We start from the raw sequence: 17,595 nt of genomic DNA on the forward strand, positions 1-17,595 counted from the left end.
ACTTCTCCTTCATCTAGCACAGGGGTCTTCAACTATGGCCCTCCAGATGTTCATGGACTACAATTCCCATCAGCCCCTGCAAGCATGGCTGAGTTTGAAGACCCCTGATCTAGCATAATAACACAGAGCCTACCAGCTTCTTATACCGAGTCTGTCAGCTTCTGCCACAGGGGTAAAACAAGATTTTTCTAGTTCCACTGGGCTCCCTGTCCCCCAATCCTTTCCCCCAAAAAAACATTTTTTCTTGGCAGCCGTGCTCTGGAGCAAATGCCCTGTTCGTTACCTGGGGGGCGGCGGGGTGTTTCAGGTTCTTCAAACACAGCCACCTAGGGACTGTTTGAGACTTTGGAAGACTTCGGAAGTCTTTGGGGTCATTACCTTGAAGACCTTTCACCAAAGAACATAAAAATGGCGTCTCCCATGCCTTCTTTTTCAACCTCTGTTGCCAGTCGGGGCTGAGATGGATCTTAATTCCTCAACTGTAGCTATTTGACTAGAATTTGGATCTCAGGGCTGACCCAGTTGGACAGTTCCTTTTAAAATAAACACGATTGGGTTTTATTTTCATTTGTTTGTATGGACTAATTTTGAAGGAAATTAAACAACTCACATTTTAGTGTGTATGACGCTGTTCTCTATATGCTCCCTGTGGGTATGGCTGCAGGAATGGTAGGTGGAGGAATATGCATGGGATTTCTGGTTGGGGCTCTCCGGGGTCTCATGGGCTGATCTTCCACAACATTTGCTATCTGGTCCTTCTAACTGGAGATGCCCAGGACCAAACCTGGGACCTTCTGCATGCAAACCAGATGCTCTACCACCAAGTCATGGCCCCACTGTGGTCAGAGATAGGGTCATTTCCCATCATGCCCTGTTTTTTGGGTCTTGGTGGGAAACAGGATGCTGGACTAGATGGACAATTGGTCTGCTCCATCTGGGCTATCTTTTGGGGGGGGGATCTCTCAGTAAAGAAAGGTATCTTTGAGCAAGATACTTATCAACGTGTCATTCCACTTGGCTTATACCCAGCCAACAGCACCAATAACGAGTGAGACTCACCTATTGCCACCGCCCACGTGATTGCCAACCAACAGCAGTGCACAAAGAGACAACTGCTAGGAAAATGTTGTACAGTTGTATCGATCTGTGCCACATGGAGGAACAATGAAGTCTGTGCGATACCTTTAATTAAGACCAACCAACCAGATACAAAGCACCGCACAAGCTCACTGGCACTCCTCACACCATTATCTGGTGTAATATCTTCAATTTATCTCAAACATTTCAGAGACAGACATGATCAAGTGCTTCAAGTTGCACTCAGCCTGCAAAGGAACTGTGTTTCCCATCTAAGGTTTGAGATGATTTTGGATGAACTTCAGGGTTGTCGTATTTTTGGGAAAGGAAGGAGAGCAGAGGACGTGGGTTGCGTACAGCTTCCCAGAGACCCGTGCAGTAAATAAAATTAAGCTAATATTCTGAGTGCATCTCCCAGGCCCCTTCCGCACATGCAGAATAATGCACTTTCAATCCACTTTCACAGTTGTTTGCAAGTGGATTTTGCTGTTCCACAGAGTAAAATCCAGCTGCGAAGAGCATCAAAAGTGCATTATTCTGCATGTGCGGAAGGGGCCCGAGAGAGTGTCTGCAAGATTTTAGTTACTTAATTCTCACAGGTTCCCGAGAGTAGGTTACTAATTATTTGTGTGTGCCGAGAGAGGGTTACTAATTGGTGATTTTGTCACATAATTTTTGCCTTAGTTATGCTCTCCTCTCAGCAGTAGCGCACAGAACTTGAAGCAGTCTAGCAGGAGATGCACCGGCGTGCGTGGCAGCCTGCGCCTGCATGCATTTGTTTCCTGCCCAAGGACCGGCGCAGCAGCTGAGTCCTTGCCACAGCCCCGCCCCGGAATGCCCGGCCATGCCCCGTTGTGCCCTGCCCAGCCCCATTGGCGCTACGCCACAGTTTGAATCCCACAACCATGGGAACCTGTTACTAAAATCTTTGGATCCCACCGCTGTACCCCACCCATCCCTAACCACAGCCAGACTTGGGGCGGCTTGCAACAATTAAAAATACTACATAGGATATAGCCTTAATATAAAATTGGAATATCAAAATCTAAAATCCAAAATACATTTGCTGATGGCGATGAATATAACAGTCCATTCAGCTTATGATAACCCTAGCCTCGGTTTCCTTGGTTTTAGTTGCCATAAAGATGAACATGGGGAACAAGATCAATTTCCAAATAAATATAAAGAGAAGGGGGACGGTGCACAACTTGGATATATGACAACACGCTTTCGATGGTGTTGAAGACTTGATGATTGATGGTATAATTGGTGGTAATGGTCTGGAGGCCGGCATGATGGTACAAGGTAATGGGCGATCTCAATCAAAAAATCAGATTTCGTGGCCTTAAAAAGTTGTTTCCCACTCTTCTATCTTTTAAATTTTTCTTCCATCTATTCTGATAAAGCACAGGTGTCAAACTTGCGGCACTCCAGATCAGAGGTGGGATCCAGCAGGTTCTCACAGGTTCACGAGAGTAGGTTACTATTTGTGTGTGCTGAGAGGGGGTTACTAATTGGTGATTTTGCCACGTGATTTTTGCCTTAGTTACGCCCCTCCTCTCAGCAGTAGCGCGCAGAACTTGAAGCAGTCTAGCAGGAGGTGCGCCGGCGTGCATGGCAGTCTGCGCCTGCGTGCATTCGTTTCCCGCCCAAGGACCAGCGCAGTGGCTGCGTCCTTGCCACAGCCCCGCCCAGGAATGCCCCGCCTGCAGAATGCCCAGCCACGCCCGCAGAATGCCCCGCCCAGCCCCATTGGCGCTATGCCACAGTTTGAATCCCACCACCATGGGAACCTGTTACTAAAATTTTTGGATCCCACCACTGCTCCAGATGTTATGAACTACAGTTCCCATAATCCCCTGCCAGCATGATGCTGGCAGGGGATGATGGGAACTGTAGTTCATAACATCTGGAGGGCCGCGAGTTCGACACCTACGTGATAAAGCATTCTGGTGAACTCCAAAGCTTGCATAATGTTTTGAGTCACTCCGGTTGGTCCTAAAAAAATGTTACACGGATTTCCTCCTGGTTTACAGAAACTGAAGCCCCACATACCAACAAACCAGATGCTGGCTAAGCCATCCATTATACTTCCAGCACATTAGGCAAAACGTTTTGTCTTTAAATGATGGCAATCCATTTATTTATTGTCATTATAGTGTTTATTAAAAGATTCTTTTTTTAAAAAAAATGCAGAATTGCTCCTGAATTGGGGAGTCATTTCTCAGTGACATCATAAGAGGGATCAACCAATCAGTGTTGTGCACAATAAGTTGGCTGATGCTTCAGGGTCACCCAGGACTATTGACTTCAGCCCTTGAAGAGGACAGAACAAAAAAAAGGAAGGGGACTTCAGTGAGGTACAATGCCAAGAGCCCGCCTTCCAAATCGGCCATTTTGTCCAAGTAAATTGATCCCTATGGCTTGGAGATCATCTGTAATAACAGGTGCCTCTCCAGCCACCACCTGGAAGTTGGGAACCTAATCATATCACGGACATGCTAGGCAACTTTGCAGGCAAACAAGGCGGGGTCCTTGCTCGAGTTTCTTTTTCCTGAGGGAAAATAAAAGCCTGAAGAGAGTGTCTCTTTTCTTCCCAGGTCACTGTAACCCCCCCCCCCCCAAAGTGTTCTGTGAGGGGCTTAAACCTTTTCCCTGCTGTGAATCCTCTGGTGTTGCACCAGCGACCGCTTATTCGCACACCTTCGGCCGCACTCCGCGCAGTGGTGGGGCTTGTCCCCCAAGTGGGTTCTCTGGTGCTTGGTGAGATGGGAAGAGTCTACAAACTGTTTCCCGCACTGAGGACACACATAGGGCTTCTCCCCCGAGTGGATTCTCTGGTGCACGGTCAAGTGTCCCCGTTGGCCAAAGCGCTTCCCGCACTCGGCACAGCGGTGTCTCTTCTCGCCCGTGTGGGTCCTCTGGTGCACGGCCAGCGCCGATGGCCACTGGAACCCCTTCCCGCACTGGGCACACAGGAAAGCGCAGTCCCGGCTGGCGAGTCCCCTGTGGGGCTGGAGTCTCGTAGCTTCCACACATTTCCCCCTATGCTCTTCTTGCGGAAAGTGCTCCTGTGTTCTGTATGGTGTTACTTGGTGCACTGCTAAGGCAGAGAATACAAACGTTACTCCACAGCTATCTGTTCCAGGTAAATAAGAAGAAAGGGACAAATTGGTACCAGACCACAGCATTTTTCTTGCTGAGATCCAGGAGACTGCAGACGCCACCAAACAGAAATCTGCTACGTGGCTAAAGACTTAGCTACCAACCAACCATTAAAGGCAGAATATAGTAAGTGTCCATTTAATGAGTATCCTATACAAGTGCAAAATAAACACAAACCTATTAAATACAATATATCTTATAATCTTTGGCCCCTTCCGCACATGCAGAATAATGCACTTTCAATCCACTTTGCAGCTGGATTTTACTGTGCGGAATAGCAAAATCCACTTGCAAACAGTTTGAAAGTGGATTGAAAGTGCTTTATTCTGCATGTGCGGAAGGGGCCTATTGGATACAATATGCAACATACGTTAATGATGCAAACAACAGGACTGATCCTACAAAAAGTGCTAGCCAGCCGGCAAGTATTGAAAGCTGGAGGCAGGTGAACGCAAGAGTCTTGGTACAATAAGTCTCCAACAGGTCAATGAAAATGCATTCCCACATTACATCTCTCAAGCAAGTGGATGTAAGTGATGACATTTCCAGATGAACAACGGATCTTGCGAGTGTAGCACTGCTTGTGCAGTTCCCAGCAGTGTTACACAATTACAATTACCTCAAAATTACTACTGATGGTGCTTAGCCTCACACTAATGAGAACAGTGTACACGCAGCGCTATGTTCACAAGTGACTTGACCTGAAATACGCAAGCTTTTGAAAACACGTCTCTGCTGACGGAGCAGTTTCTCCCAGCAAAACAGGGCCAGTCTAGAGTTTCCCATCCACGCCTTACATCTACTTACCAGAGTGATGAGTTGCTCACGTGGAAAAGCTGGCTAGATTCATCACATGTGTTTTTTAAGTGCTACATAAATATTCTTCCATCGTTTGGATGGCCGTGGCTAGCCCCATCTTGTCTGATCTCAGAGGTTTAAGCAGGGTCAGCCCAGGTTAGGAGCTGTCCAAGGTGCTACAACATAGAGGCAGGCAATGACGAAGCACTTCTTTTCATCTCTTGCCTTGAAAACTCTATGGGTTTGCCCTTAAACCGGTTGCAACCAGTGGTAACCACTTCACATGTACACACCTGAAAATTCCAGTGGTATATTGGGATAATTGGATTCCAATGGTATATTGGGAGAATTAGATTCTAATCTATTTTTAAAGAAACCTAGTCAAAGTTTTAATATATGCTTCTACTCAATTTAAAAGGGGGGGAAAGGTGATAATTCCAGGGCAAAAAGCTACCTCTAGGAGGGGCTGCCGCTCAGTATTAGAGGCTGTAGTTTGTAGGCAGATGGTCTAAAGTTGAAGCCCTGCCATACGAAAGAGGGTCACAGATGTTGGGAAAGACCCTTCTGTTTCCAAAACCTTGAAGAGATGCTGCCAGTCAGAGTAAATGATAGCAATTAAATGGACCAATGTCCTCACTGGGTTATGTAAGGCAGTTGACCTACCCCCTTTCAGAACACGTGGACAGGTATATAGCTCAACAGTAGCTAGATCAAAACTAAGATTCTTCTGTGCTAAAAAAAAGTCTTGTACTCTGAAAGAGCTGGGCTGCTCTTGTAAGCATCCAGGTTCCCTTGGAGGAGGAAGAGAAAGAAGAAGAAGAAGAGGAAGAAGAAGAAGAAAGGAGGAAGAAATTGAATATATACCACACCTTTTTCTCCTGAAAGGAGACACAAGGTGGCTTACAAACTCCTTTCCCTTCCTCCCCCCCCACCCCCGCAAACAGACTCCTTGTGAGGTAGGTGGGGCTGAGAGAGTTCTAAGAGGACTGAGACTAGGCCAAGGTCACCCAGCAGGAATGTAGGAATCCAGAAACTCAGGTGGCAGAGTGGGGAATCAAACCCGGTGCTCCAGATTAGAATCCACCTGCTCTTAACCACTACACCACGCTGGAACAAGGTTAGAGGCATTTGAGCAGCCTCCTTACCTGTCCTCATGGACGGGCCTTGCCGCCCAGACCCACCAGAGCCTCTTTCATCCGCAGACGAGTCCCACGTCGCCTCTGTGTCTGATGACCCTATATCAGAAAAGGAGCTCAGTGGGGCTCAAACCCAAAATGGCTGCAGAAAATGAGGAAGTAGATTGGAAGGGTGTGTGGACTCTGTCATTAAGGGAGAAACAGCTGTTATTTTGTCAGTTACGTTTACAACAGGCTAATATAAACAGCAGCCTCAATAGTCCAGAGACTAGGTGAAGGTGAGGAAGGTTAGTATTTGGATGAGAGAGCACCAAGGAAACCCAGCATTGCTGTGAAGACAAAGGCAATGGCGAGCTTTGCAAACCCCATGAGGGCTCGCCTTCAGTTGGTTGCAACTTGACAGCAGTTCACCATTATCACAATAGAAATACTTCAACTGCCTGGTAGACAGATTAGAACTATTTGCCGGCTCCCTCCAAGCCCCCTCCAAGGTTCCTGCTCCTATTTCTAACTTTCAGTTGGAAGTCTGTCAGCTCCTAGATAAGATTGGTGCTCAAGCTCCACCCAGTTCCCCAACAAATTGACCACATCAAGGCAGACGTTCTATTGAAGGAGGAGGAGGAGGAGGAGATGGTTGTGGTACGGTGTTCAATCCCCAGCCACTCCAGTTCAAAAGGACCAGACAGTAGGTGATGAGGAGAACGAGGAGGAGGAGCTTCGGTTTAAGCCCCACCTTTCTCTCCTGTAAGGAGACTCAAGGTGGCTTACAAACTCCTTTCCCTTCCCTACCCCCCCCCCCCCACAACAGACACCTTGTGAGGTAGGTGCAGGCTGAGAGAGTTCTGAAGAACGGAGACTAGCCCAAGGTCACCCAGCAGAAACGTAGGAGTGCGGAAACACATCTGTTTCACCGATAAGCCTCTGCCACTCAGGTGGAGGAGTGGGGAATCAAACCCGGTGCTCCAGATTAGAATCCACCTGCTCTTAACCACTACACCACAAAATTTAAAGCAGTCTGTGAGGGCTGAGGATGCTCCAGAAGCCATGTAATGTTAAAAGCAGGTAGGAGAATGTTAAATAGGGGGAGTAAAAGGTTGTGGGGAGGATCAGCTTGCTCAAACCCTTTGCTCAGCTCTGGAAGAAAAGTTTGGGGGAAGATTCCCAAACTGTCTGCCCTTCTTGCAGGTATCTTTCTATTTCCTGGCTGGTCGTATGCCTTCCTGCTCCCTTAAGCCAGTGCTACATTTCTCTTCCAGCTTCATTAAAAATAAAAAAGAAGCAATGTCATCATTCTGCAGGACGTGCATCTCCCACCTCCCATTATCCAGAGGTAGGGCGTCGTGCCCATGGCTGATCAATGTTTGCAGGAGTATGAAGAAGAAGAAGAAGAAGAAGAGTTTGGATTTATATCCCCCTTTCTCTCCTGCAGGAGACTCAAAGGGGCTGACAATCTCCTTGCCCTTCCCCCCTCACAACAAACACCCTGTGAGGTGGGCGGGGCTGAGAGAGCTCCGAGAAGCTGTGACTAGCCCAAGGTCACCCAGCTGGCGTGTGTGGGAATGCACAGGCTAATCTGAATTCCCCAGATAAGCCTCCACAGCTCAGGCGGCAGAGCCGGGAATCAAACCCGGTTCCTCCAGATTAGATACACGAGCTCTTAACCTCCTGCGCCACTGCTGCGATGTGCCAAATGCAACTGGGCTTTTGAATCCCCTGGAGCACTTCCACACATGCAGAATAATGCACATTCTATCCACTTCCAATGCACTTCGCAGATGGATTTGACTGCGCGAAACAGCAATACCCACTCGCAAACGTGAAAATGCATTGGAAGTGGATTGAAACTGCATTTATTCTGCATGTGCGGAAGTGCCCCTAGAAAGGCCTTGAGTCGCAGAAGTGGGGGAAAGAAGCAACCCAGCCTGAAGACACCCTTAAGAAGAGAAGAGCCTGGCATGCTTACCCAACGAGCTGGCATCGCCGCCACTCGTCTGCTTGACGTCCCTGCGGAGAAGCCTTTGCCCACCATCTGCTGTAACCAGCTGGGCCGTGGGGGGAGTCACAGTGACGTCCTTCGCTGCCCCCGAGGGCTAAAATGAAAAGGAGGGTCCTGTTCAGTGCAGAGCCAGTAGAAGGGAGTGTGTGAATGAAAGAGAGGCGATGCAGTAAACTGCTTTGGGTGTCCTTGGAAAAAGCAGGGTATCAATAAAGAGAAGTTCTGGCCAGTGGTGGGATTCAGCCGGTTCGCACCACTTCGGCAGAACCGGCTGTTAAAATGGTGCTTGTAAACAACCAGTTCTCAAATTATTTGAATCCCCCCATCAGAACTGGTTGTTAAATTATTCAAATCACACCATGGTTCTGGCCCAAAGTGCCTGGAACCGCTGTAGGAACAATACACCCTGCTGGGATTGAGACAGTGTTTTGGATGCACTACGGAAAAGTTAGCAGAGATGTTCTTTGGGTGTCTGCTGCACTCAGGAAGGCTTTTGATTTTGAAATGGTATATGTAACTTGACTGACTTTAGGACCTTGAAGATTGACATAAGAACATAAGAACTAGCCTGCTGGATCAGACCAGAGTCCATCACTCTGCTACTCGCAGTGGCCCACCAGGTGCCTTTGGGAGCTCACCTGCAGGATGTGAAAGCAAGGGCCTTCTGCTGCTGCTGCTCCTGAGCACCTGGTCTGCTAAGGCATTTGCAATCTCAGATCAAGGAGGATCAAGATTGGTAGCCATAGACATGGAAGAAGGGAATTCTTACCCGAAGCTCCTGTCTCTCAGCCTCCTGCTGGCTGGCCAGAAGATTCTCAGCTAGGGCCACGGCCTGGGCACAGGTTTGAGGGATCCGTTCCCACACTTGGTTCTGGATCTCCTGGGGCAAGATGGTCAAGAACTGCTCCAGTATCAGCAACTCCAGGATCTGCTCTTTGGTCCAGCTCTCAGGATTCAACCAGTGATGGCAAAGTTCCCGAAGCCTCCTGTACGCGTCCCGTGGCCCCTTCGCTTCCTGATATCGGAACTGTCGGAAGTGCTGCCTCCGTTTCTCCATCGCAAAGGGTTCCCTCTTCAAGATGGCAGCCCTCACTTTCCCGTAATCCTGTCTGTCGTTAGTGCCCAAACTGAGGTAGGCCTCTCGGGCATCCCCATTCAGGGCTGGCAAGAGTCGGGCTACCAGTTCACCCCGTGGCCACTGACAGGCATACGCCACATGCTCAAAGGAGGCCAGAAGAGCAGGCATGTCACCCCAGGGTTCAAGATCTGTCAGCCGCTCCTTCTTCCATTCAGAGTAAAAGGGCTGCTCTGTGTCTTGGCACTGGGTTTCCAAGCCCTGGACTGTCAATATCTCTGGCTCCTCCTTCACCAATGGAGATGCTTTCCAGTTCAACACTTCCTTGGCATGAAGAACACGGGAAGCTTGTCCAGCTTTATGAGGGGCCTTCCTCCTTTTGAGGCCTGCCGGTATATGCTCTTCCATTTTGATTCCTTGCTGCCCCAGAGGCACTTGGAAGAAACCCCCTAGATCTGCCTCAGCCCCCTCCTCTGTGGTCATCTTCTCTCTCATGGTACTTCGGTGGCACTGTCTGGTGCCCTATGCCACCAATATTCGCCAGCAAACAGATGACTCTCCAGTCTAGACATAGAATCCAGTGAGCAGAAAAGACAGTTGGAGGGAAATGTGTAAGGATCAAGTTTGCAATGGTTAACAAATTTATCAATTTATCATCACAAATCTTTTACTTGATTCAATTAGGCAGGCAAACAAAAATAACTAAGGGCACCCAAGCACCGTCTTGGAAGAGCATCCCTCTTCTCAAATGCAGACAGGAACATTTTAATGAGTTAGATTTTATGAGTTATGAGCTGAATTTTAATGAGTTAGATTTGATGTTATATTGATTTACTGTTCTGGAAACAGTTATGTTGTGAGCCGCCTCGAGCCCTTCGGGGATGAGGTGGCCTATAAATTTAATAAATAAAAAAAATAAAAAAAATAAATAAACACCTTTTCCAAAATGTGGCATCAATAAGCACTGTCTAAAAACAAAGGCTCATTCCGCACATGCAGAATAATGCACTGTCAATCTGCTTTCAATGCTCTTTGAAGCTGTGCGGAATAGCAAAATCCACTTGCAAACAGTTGTGAAAGTGGTTTGAAAACGCATTATTCTGCATGTGCGGAAGGGGCCAAAGATGATGATGTTCTTCAGAAGGTTTGCTATGTTCACATGCACATTTCACTCGGAAATAGATTTAATCAATGAACAAGCATTATTGAATAAGGTCTGTTTAATTGAGTTACATTGCCCATTAGAATATGAGTTACGGAAGCCACCTCAGATTGGCATCATTTCTCACTGCTGGGAACCAATGCTGGGAACCGATTCTTCCAGAGGTGGTGAGGGATGAAAGGAAACTATTGGCATAGGGCTACAGATAGGCATCAATTCTAACCCTCCCCCAGATGTCAGCCCTCTTATTGTGTATGTCCACATGGCACACTGAAACCAATTTCAAACCTGCACCGTTCTTCAGTCCCCAAATAACAACGGGGTTTGTTCTATCCCCAAACTAAGGGCCTCTAAGTCTCTGCAACCTCAGTTCTTTCCAGAGTGATCTGAGGAAACTCATAGCATTTGAACTAGTTTCAAACTGGTTTGAAAGATTCCCATTTGTGTCTGGAAATAGCTTGGAGAAGGCAGGGTCTTTCTTTCCCTCATGAGGTCCATGACCCCCCCTCCCATTTTTGCAAAGGCTTTATGATGAGGTCTTTCTTTGTTGCCAAGATGCCCCTAAAGGTAAAACGTTCTGCCCTCCTTTGTGCCTGAACGGCACAATTCTTGTGAGAGAAAAGATGACTGGCTGTTGTGGATTTTCCAGGCTGTGTGGCCGTGGTCTCCTAGTTTTTGCTCCTAACGTTTCCCCTGCATCTATGGCTGGCAGCTTCAGAGGTGTGTCACAGTGAGATGTGTTTCCACGGCACTGTGACATCTCTCTGAAGATGCCAGCCATAGAGGCAGGCGAATCACTAGGAGCAAAAACGATCAGACCCCAGCCCCACAGCCTGGAAAACCCCCAACAGCTGGTTAATTCTGGCCATGCAAACCTTCAACAATACAATGCAAAAAAATGTTTGCACCTCCCAACCTGTTCCTTGCAGAATAATCAGGCTGAGGAAAGGACAGAAGAGGAAAACAAAACATGCTCTTTTGATAAAACTGTATGTGCTTAGGAAATTAACCATGGGAAAGAAAGCTGATAGACACCACCTGGTCTTGATAGATTTGGGTCTCTTTTTCTCTCCTCCTGCTCAGGTTTCTTCCCATGATGCTTTGCTGCCTCCCCGCCTCCCCTGTGAACTTACCCTGTGGATTGCCTCGGGCAAAAAGTGGGTGATTCTCCAGTTGCAACACACTCACACCCATCACCAACGAGGCGGAGCTGGCTTCATGGCTGACTTCACCACCTGGCTCGCTCTCCCCCTGGCTCTATCATATTAACCCTTGGAGCATCTCACATATTCCACAGCCAAGGAAAGAGGAAACCCCCAAGCCGGCATGCTTAAGCCGCAGCTGCTCAAAGCCTGCAAAGCAATCGAATGCTTTGAATGGGCTGCCTGTAAGCAATGGAATAAAAAAGAAGATCCTTCAGCATGATTCTTGCACAAGATCCAATTCTGGAGTAGTTAAAACGTTTGGCTCCATGACTGTTTAATTTGTGTATTTACCAGGGGGCGCGACATAACGCAAATAGAATCAATCAGTAAACAAATCAGCTTCCTCGACTCACCGAGTCTGTAGTTCACTGCGTTTGTGTAGTTTTTTACAAATTAGCTGTATATAATATTGGAATTTTAATGTTTTAATTTTTTTTTCTGTAAGTCGCCCTGAACACGGCTCCGGCCAGGAAGGGCAGGGTATAAAAGAAAAGAATCAAAATACTGAATGAGCAATTCTGCCTTCTCTCAAAAGAGCTGCAGCGATAGTGGATGAAGCGGCAGCAAGCGCTAACCTCCTCTTTTTTTTTTGCAAACTTAGAATAAACATTATACCCCACCTTTCCCTTCCATCAGGACCCCAAGTTGCTTGCACTGTCTCCTCACGACAACCCTGGGAAGTAGGCGTGTCTCACCAGCCCAAGGTCACCAATGAATCTGTGTTCTGATTCCCTTCATTCAAAAAAATGCCCCACCCTCCCTAAAAGCTTCCCATGTTGCCATCTTTTGCTATAACAGGTTACGAATGGCTATAATAGATTATGAATGCCTGTAATTGGTTATGAATGGTTGTGTGTTGAGACGCACACGCAAGCCACTGGCGCCGGAGGAACTGCAGACCAAACGAATAAACTTAGCCCAAGTTATTTATTTATTTATTTAAAACATTCATTCGCTGCCTTTCTGGTGGCTAACAATGTAAATAAAACAATTATTTATACCCACTGAATTAGGAGTCCCAGTAAATAAAAACTAAATGCAGTCCTAAACAAAACTGTCTTCCGCTGCTTTCTGAAGATTGACAGTGAGGAGGCCACGTGCGGCTCGCTGACCGTTTCATAATTGTGGAGCTGCCACTGAAAAGGCCCTCCTTCAGCGCCCGCCAGATGAGCTTCTTTGATTGGTGGAACAGGTAGGAGGGCCTCTTCTGGTCATCTTAATTCCCAAGCAAGAACATATGCTAGAACGCTGGTGGCGAACCTATGGCACGGGTGCCAGAGGTGGCACTCAGAGCCCTCTCTGTGGGCACGCGTGCACAGAGTTCGTCATGTGGGGGGTGCGGAAAATCCCCCCCCCAAAACTCACACATATCTAGGCTGGCCTGGGCTTCTGAGCACAACATTTAGGTAACCCTGTTAAGTGCTGTTAAACCCCACTGATTTTCATGGGAAGAACTAAAGCACAATCCTTTACCTGGAAGTGAGCTCAGTTGCTGGCAATGGGGCTTGCTTCTGAGTAAACCCTCCTAGGGTTGTAATTCAGCCATTCGAAGCATTGCACGATTGCTTCAAAGCAAAGCCACCAACTACCACCAAGCTTACTCCCAAGTAACGCGTGCCTTGGAGCCAACCGTTTTTTCTACACTAAAACCTCAGTATTCCGGTTAAATTGCCGTGTTGGCACTTTGCGATAAATAAGTGGGTTTTGGGTTGCAGCTTGGGCACTCAGCCTCAAAAAGGTTTACCATCACTGTGCTAGAAGATGGTCCTTCAGAACCCCTGGTCCCAAGCCATGAAGGACTTTAAAAGACCAAACCTTCCAGGAGTTCAACAGAGGATCAGTAGCCATGGTAATTGCTGTAGTAAAGGGTAGCCATGGTAGTAAAATTGCTGTAGTAAAGCACTAGCTGCAGCTTCTAAACACTCTTCAAGGGGTAACCCCAAGTACACACTGCAGTAGTCCAGTCTAGATGTAGCTATGGCATGTATCATTATAGCTAGATCTGGCCAAACCAGGAATGGATGCAGCTGACACATCAGATGAATCAGGGCCAAAGCATTCCAAGCTACCACAACTACCAGATGACTTCTGTGTCAAGTAGCACTCCCAAGCTGCAAACCTTGCTTTTCAAGGGAGTATAACCCCATCTTAGACAGGTGACATCTCTTGTCCCCAATCTTCCTTTCTACTAACCCAGAGAACCAGTCAATTTGTTCAAACCAGCCAAAATTTCAATTTGTTCACCCTCATCCAGTTCGACACTGATTCAGAGCATCAGTTGAGAACATCAGTAGCATCCTCAGAATTAGATGGAGAAGAAAGCCGGAGTTGGATATCATCAAGTGACATCACAGTCTGTGCCTCTAATGACCTCTCCCAGCAGCTTCATAGAATCATAGAGTTGGAAGAGACCACCAGGGCCATCAAGTTCAACCCCCTGCCATACAGGAACGCACCATCAAAGCACTCCCAACATATAAGCATGAGGGAGGTCAAACCCTGCAGAACCCCACAGAACAATGGCCCTGGGCCCTAGAGCAGGACAGGAATTCTCCAACACTATCTTTTGAGACTGACTTCCCCCCACCCCCCGCAGATAGGACCCAAATCACCATAACACACTGTCCCTTCCCAGCTCTGAGAAACATCTTAGTAGGTTACTGTGGCAGATAGTAAAGGCCCCCAACCAAACTAACAGTCACATTCCCCTTGTCTAGTTCTTGACAGAGGCTGAGGTTATCAACCGAGGCAGCCAAAGTAGTCTCAGTTCTGCCCTGAAGCCAGATTGATATGGCCTCCAAAGTCAAGAGATGGACTCCCAAGCAGTTGCTAAAGCCTGTGTTACTTGCCAGCTATATGATAAGATTCACTTTATGTATAGCTCGCCTTTCTCGCCGAGAAGCAAGTCAGATCACATGGTATAAAACTGGGCCCCCCAACCTTTTTAAACCTGTGGACACATCTGGATTTCTGACCCAGCACGTTGGGCACAGCAACAAAATGGCTGTCACAAAATGGCTGCCGTAGGAGGTGCAGCCAGCCAAAAGATTGTTGCCGCACCTGACACAGTGCAAAAAGGCCAGGATTACAGAAATTAATAAAGGATGCCAAAGAAGAGTTGAAGGTGGGCGGCCTTGCTCTAAGACCCAGGTCTAAACCTCCAGTTGACCTTGAAGTACACTGGATGATCTTGAGACAATTGCTATCTATTTACCTTGTAGGATGTTTTTCAGGGAGGAAAGAGGCGGGGAAAAAGAAATACCACTTTCCCACATAGCCATCACAACAAAGGAGCGGGCACAACCTTCAAAGACAAAAAAGAGAGAGGCAGAAAATAAGTTAACAATCGACAGTAATGGTGTGGGTGGTAAGGGATTTGTGACACGCAACTTGTGCACAACAGCATGGTTGATCTTGTTGAGGCAAGAATCGCTGTGTCTTGGCACCTGTGGTCCCCATTGCTGGGTCAGGATCTGAGAGATCCAGGTTCGAATCCAGATTGAGCCAGTCACACACTCCTTGGAGCCCCCCTCGGACATATTTGTTCTAGTACAGAGCCTGCAAATCCATCTTGTAATTCAGTACACCAAGAGGAAATTAATTGCATTGGAAATATTTCTATTTCCCCCCCTTAGTGGTTGTGTACCTCCTATTAGACGCTGAGTTTTAGGATGTGCTAAGTGCCCTGACCAACCGCGGATTAATTTCTTTGCGGCTTCCATTTTCTTCCTGGAGGCAATTCATTTTTATGTCCATTCCTGACAAGTTGCACAATAAGCCTAACCATGAAATGGACTCAGCCAGCCCCCAAGCAGAGAAAGAAGAGAAGGGAACAGTGCCATTCCTTGCCATTGCACCCCAGAAACCCCTTCCGCACACGCAAAATAATGCGTTTTCAAACCACTTTCACAACTGTTTGCAAGTGGATTTTGCCATTCCGCACAGCTTCAAAGAGCATTGAAAGCAGTTTGAAAGTGCATTATTCTGCATGTGCGGAATGAGCCTAACATTCAGAGATATACTGCCTTTGAATGTGGTGGTTCCACTGACAGTGATTGGTAGACTTCTCCACAAATTTGTTTCTTCCCCTTTCCAAGCCACTCATCCAGACTGACATGATGGATGGCAGGATGATCATGTGGTTTAACACAGGTTTATTTACAGTTAACAATATGAATTTTTTAGAACAGTTAACAGCTAACTGGAATTCTGTCTTAACTCTCTCAGGTCTCAGCTCCAACTACTTTGGCTCTCTTAACTCCGCCCATCAGTTCACACTCTTAAAGGCACACATCCCCACAGTGACCATTGTGATATTCTGTGACAGTGAATCCCACAATTTAATGACGCATCACGTCAAGATGGAATTTCTTTCGCCTGCCCTAAATTTATTGCCATCAGCTTCACTGGGTGCCCCTAAATTCTTACATTACAAGTTAGCAAGAAAACGCTTTTACCCTTTTCTCTTTTCTGAAAACCTTTTCCCCGCTCTGAAATATCCCGTCCTAAAGAGGAAAAACGCCATCAAGAACTGTGCACAGAGGCAGCTGTACCACAGATTTCTAAAGAAGCGTGATACTAATTTTATTTTCAATTGCTTCCCTAATAAAACCTGCTACACAGTTTTCAGTTTCACTCGCAGCAGCTTCTGTCAGCAGGAAAATCGAAGGGAAAACATTTTCAACATGGCAGCAAATATGTTCAAGGTGCTAATGCCAAGTTCATGGAGATGTTGAAGAGGCAAGCGGCTCAGAGGAGGTTTTTAACAAGGCCAGTGTTTGCTTAACAACATGAATGTGAAGTTGTGGCACCCGGGTGTTTGCGAGTTAAGTGCTGTCAAATTGCTTCTGGCTCATGGCGACCCCATGAATCGGTATCCTCCAAATACTGATCGCAAACGAGGCACAGCCGAGAGATCGGAGTTGTGGGTGTAACTGACGCAACGTCTGCCACAGACACCTGGGAATTGTGGTTCTGCGCCACGGCGAAGTATTTGGCAACCCGAGCTGCTCCACTGGTTGGGGGAGATCATGAAAGTTCAACTGGGCTGAAACAGTTTGGGGGTGGTTAGGACAACCTCCGGGAGGTGTCTGGATGGACTGTTTGAGGAAAGAAATATGTACCGTAAGGTGGTCAGAGGAAATTAGTAACAGAAGGGAGCATCTGGGTTAAGATAATCAGGGGAGGAAATGACATCAGGAATCTTCTTGTGGTTCGAAATGAGTATCCATTCACATGGCTATTGTATTCTGCTGAGGACATATTCTTCCTTGGCTGTACAGCTAAAAATGTGCTAATATGGCAAGCAAGTGTAACCCCCATGCTCAGAATGGGTTGACCCAGGAAGGGGTGGAGACTCAAAGCAGCAAGAGGCTGCAGACCTCATGTAGTTTGGAGGGGACAAGGCTACCAGACTGAACCTTGGTTGTATAAGCCCTTAACACCTTGTTAAGGGTTTCTTTTTATGTTTGTAATGGGTGAGAGTTCTCCTGGAAACCTTCATCCTGTTGCATCCTGTTCATCAAGCCCTTGGAGTCTTCAGGAGCCAACCCACTTGCAAAGAAGAATTGGACTTGGCAGTATCAGTAGACTGTAAATATAAGGACTTGAAAATGCAACCTGAACAGGACCTTGAAGTGTGATGTAAAATGTTGATGTTAGATGTTATATGTTAAGAAAGTAAACCATTTTGTTTTTAAAATTTGTTGTTGCAAACTCATTCCAAGTTCTGCCCCACAGAAAGAGGTTACACAAGCTGAGAGCATGAGAACAGGAAAACAAATCCTGGAAGTTTCTTTTAGGTAGACCTGTCTGTTGCCTGAGAATGGGCTGCCCATCTCTGCAACACCAGCATCGCCCTTTAGGCTGGCATGCGGGCAGGGATACCTGCGAATAAGCGCTCCCCCCCTGCTATGCCAGGGCGGTATAGCAACAAAGGGGCCTGAGTAAGAAAATAATGGGTTTTCTCAGAAATAAAGCTT

General features: G+C 47.1%; 2 protein-coding genes across 4 annotated transcripts in view; one reads left to right on the forward strand and one right to left on the reverse strand.

The window, feature by feature from the left end:
- The window catches only part of LOC125444887 (sulfotransferase 1C2-like), a 343,341-nt gene that overhangs the window by 278,291 nt on the left and 47,455 nt on the right, over positions 1-17,595 (forward strand). The gene's annotated exons all lie outside the window — the stretch shown is intronic.
- LOC125444877 (zinc finger protein 24-like) lies at positions 3,191-11,653 on the reverse strand. 3 transcript variants are annotated; one of them, XM_048517621.1, is made up of 5 exons: positions 11,543-11,653; positions 8,942-9,811; positions 8,140-8,266; positions 6,186-6,275; positions 3,191-4,177 (listed from the first exon to the last, which is right to left on the reverse strand). In XM_048517621.1, exons 2-5 carry the CDS (start codon positions 9,740-9,742, stop codon positions 3,720-3,722), a joined length of 1,476 nt encoding a protein of 491 aa, XP_048373578.1. In that variant the 5' UTR covers positions 9,743-9,811; positions 11,543-11,653; the 3' UTR covers positions 3,191-3,719. The 3 variants fall into 3 exon arrangements, with proteins under 3 accessions (XP_048373578.1, XP_048373576.1, XP_048373577.1); XM_048517619.1 differs by having other exon boundaries at positions 3,191-4,180; XM_048517620.1 differs by lacking the exon at positions 11,543-11,653 and adding an exon at positions 11,448-11,501 and having other exon boundaries at positions 3,191-4,180.

The sequence above is a fragment of the Sphaerodactylus townsendi genome, linkage group LG15, assembly GCF_021028975.2.
Source record: "Sphaerodactylus townsendi isolate TG3544 linkage group LG15, MPM_Stown_v2.3, whole genome shotgun sequence".
Classification (NCBI taxonomy): domain Eukaryota; kingdom Metazoa; phylum Chordata; class Lepidosauria; order Squamata; family Sphaerodactylidae; genus Sphaerodactylus; species Sphaerodactylus townsendi.

Coding starts and splice junctions, on each gene's coding strand:
- LOC125444877 (XM_048517619.1), bottom strand. CDS start 9,742: ATGAGAGAGAAGATGACCACAGAGGAGGGGGCTGAGGCAGATCTAGGG. Junction 8,267..8,941: donor CTGAGAGACAGGAGCTTCGG/GTAAGAATTCCC, acceptor TTTTCATTTTAG/CCCTCGGGGGCAGCGAAGGA. Junction 6,276..8,139: donor CGGCGATGCCAGCTCGTTGG/GTAAGCATGCCA, acceptor TTTCTGATATAG/GGTCATCAGACACAGAGGCG.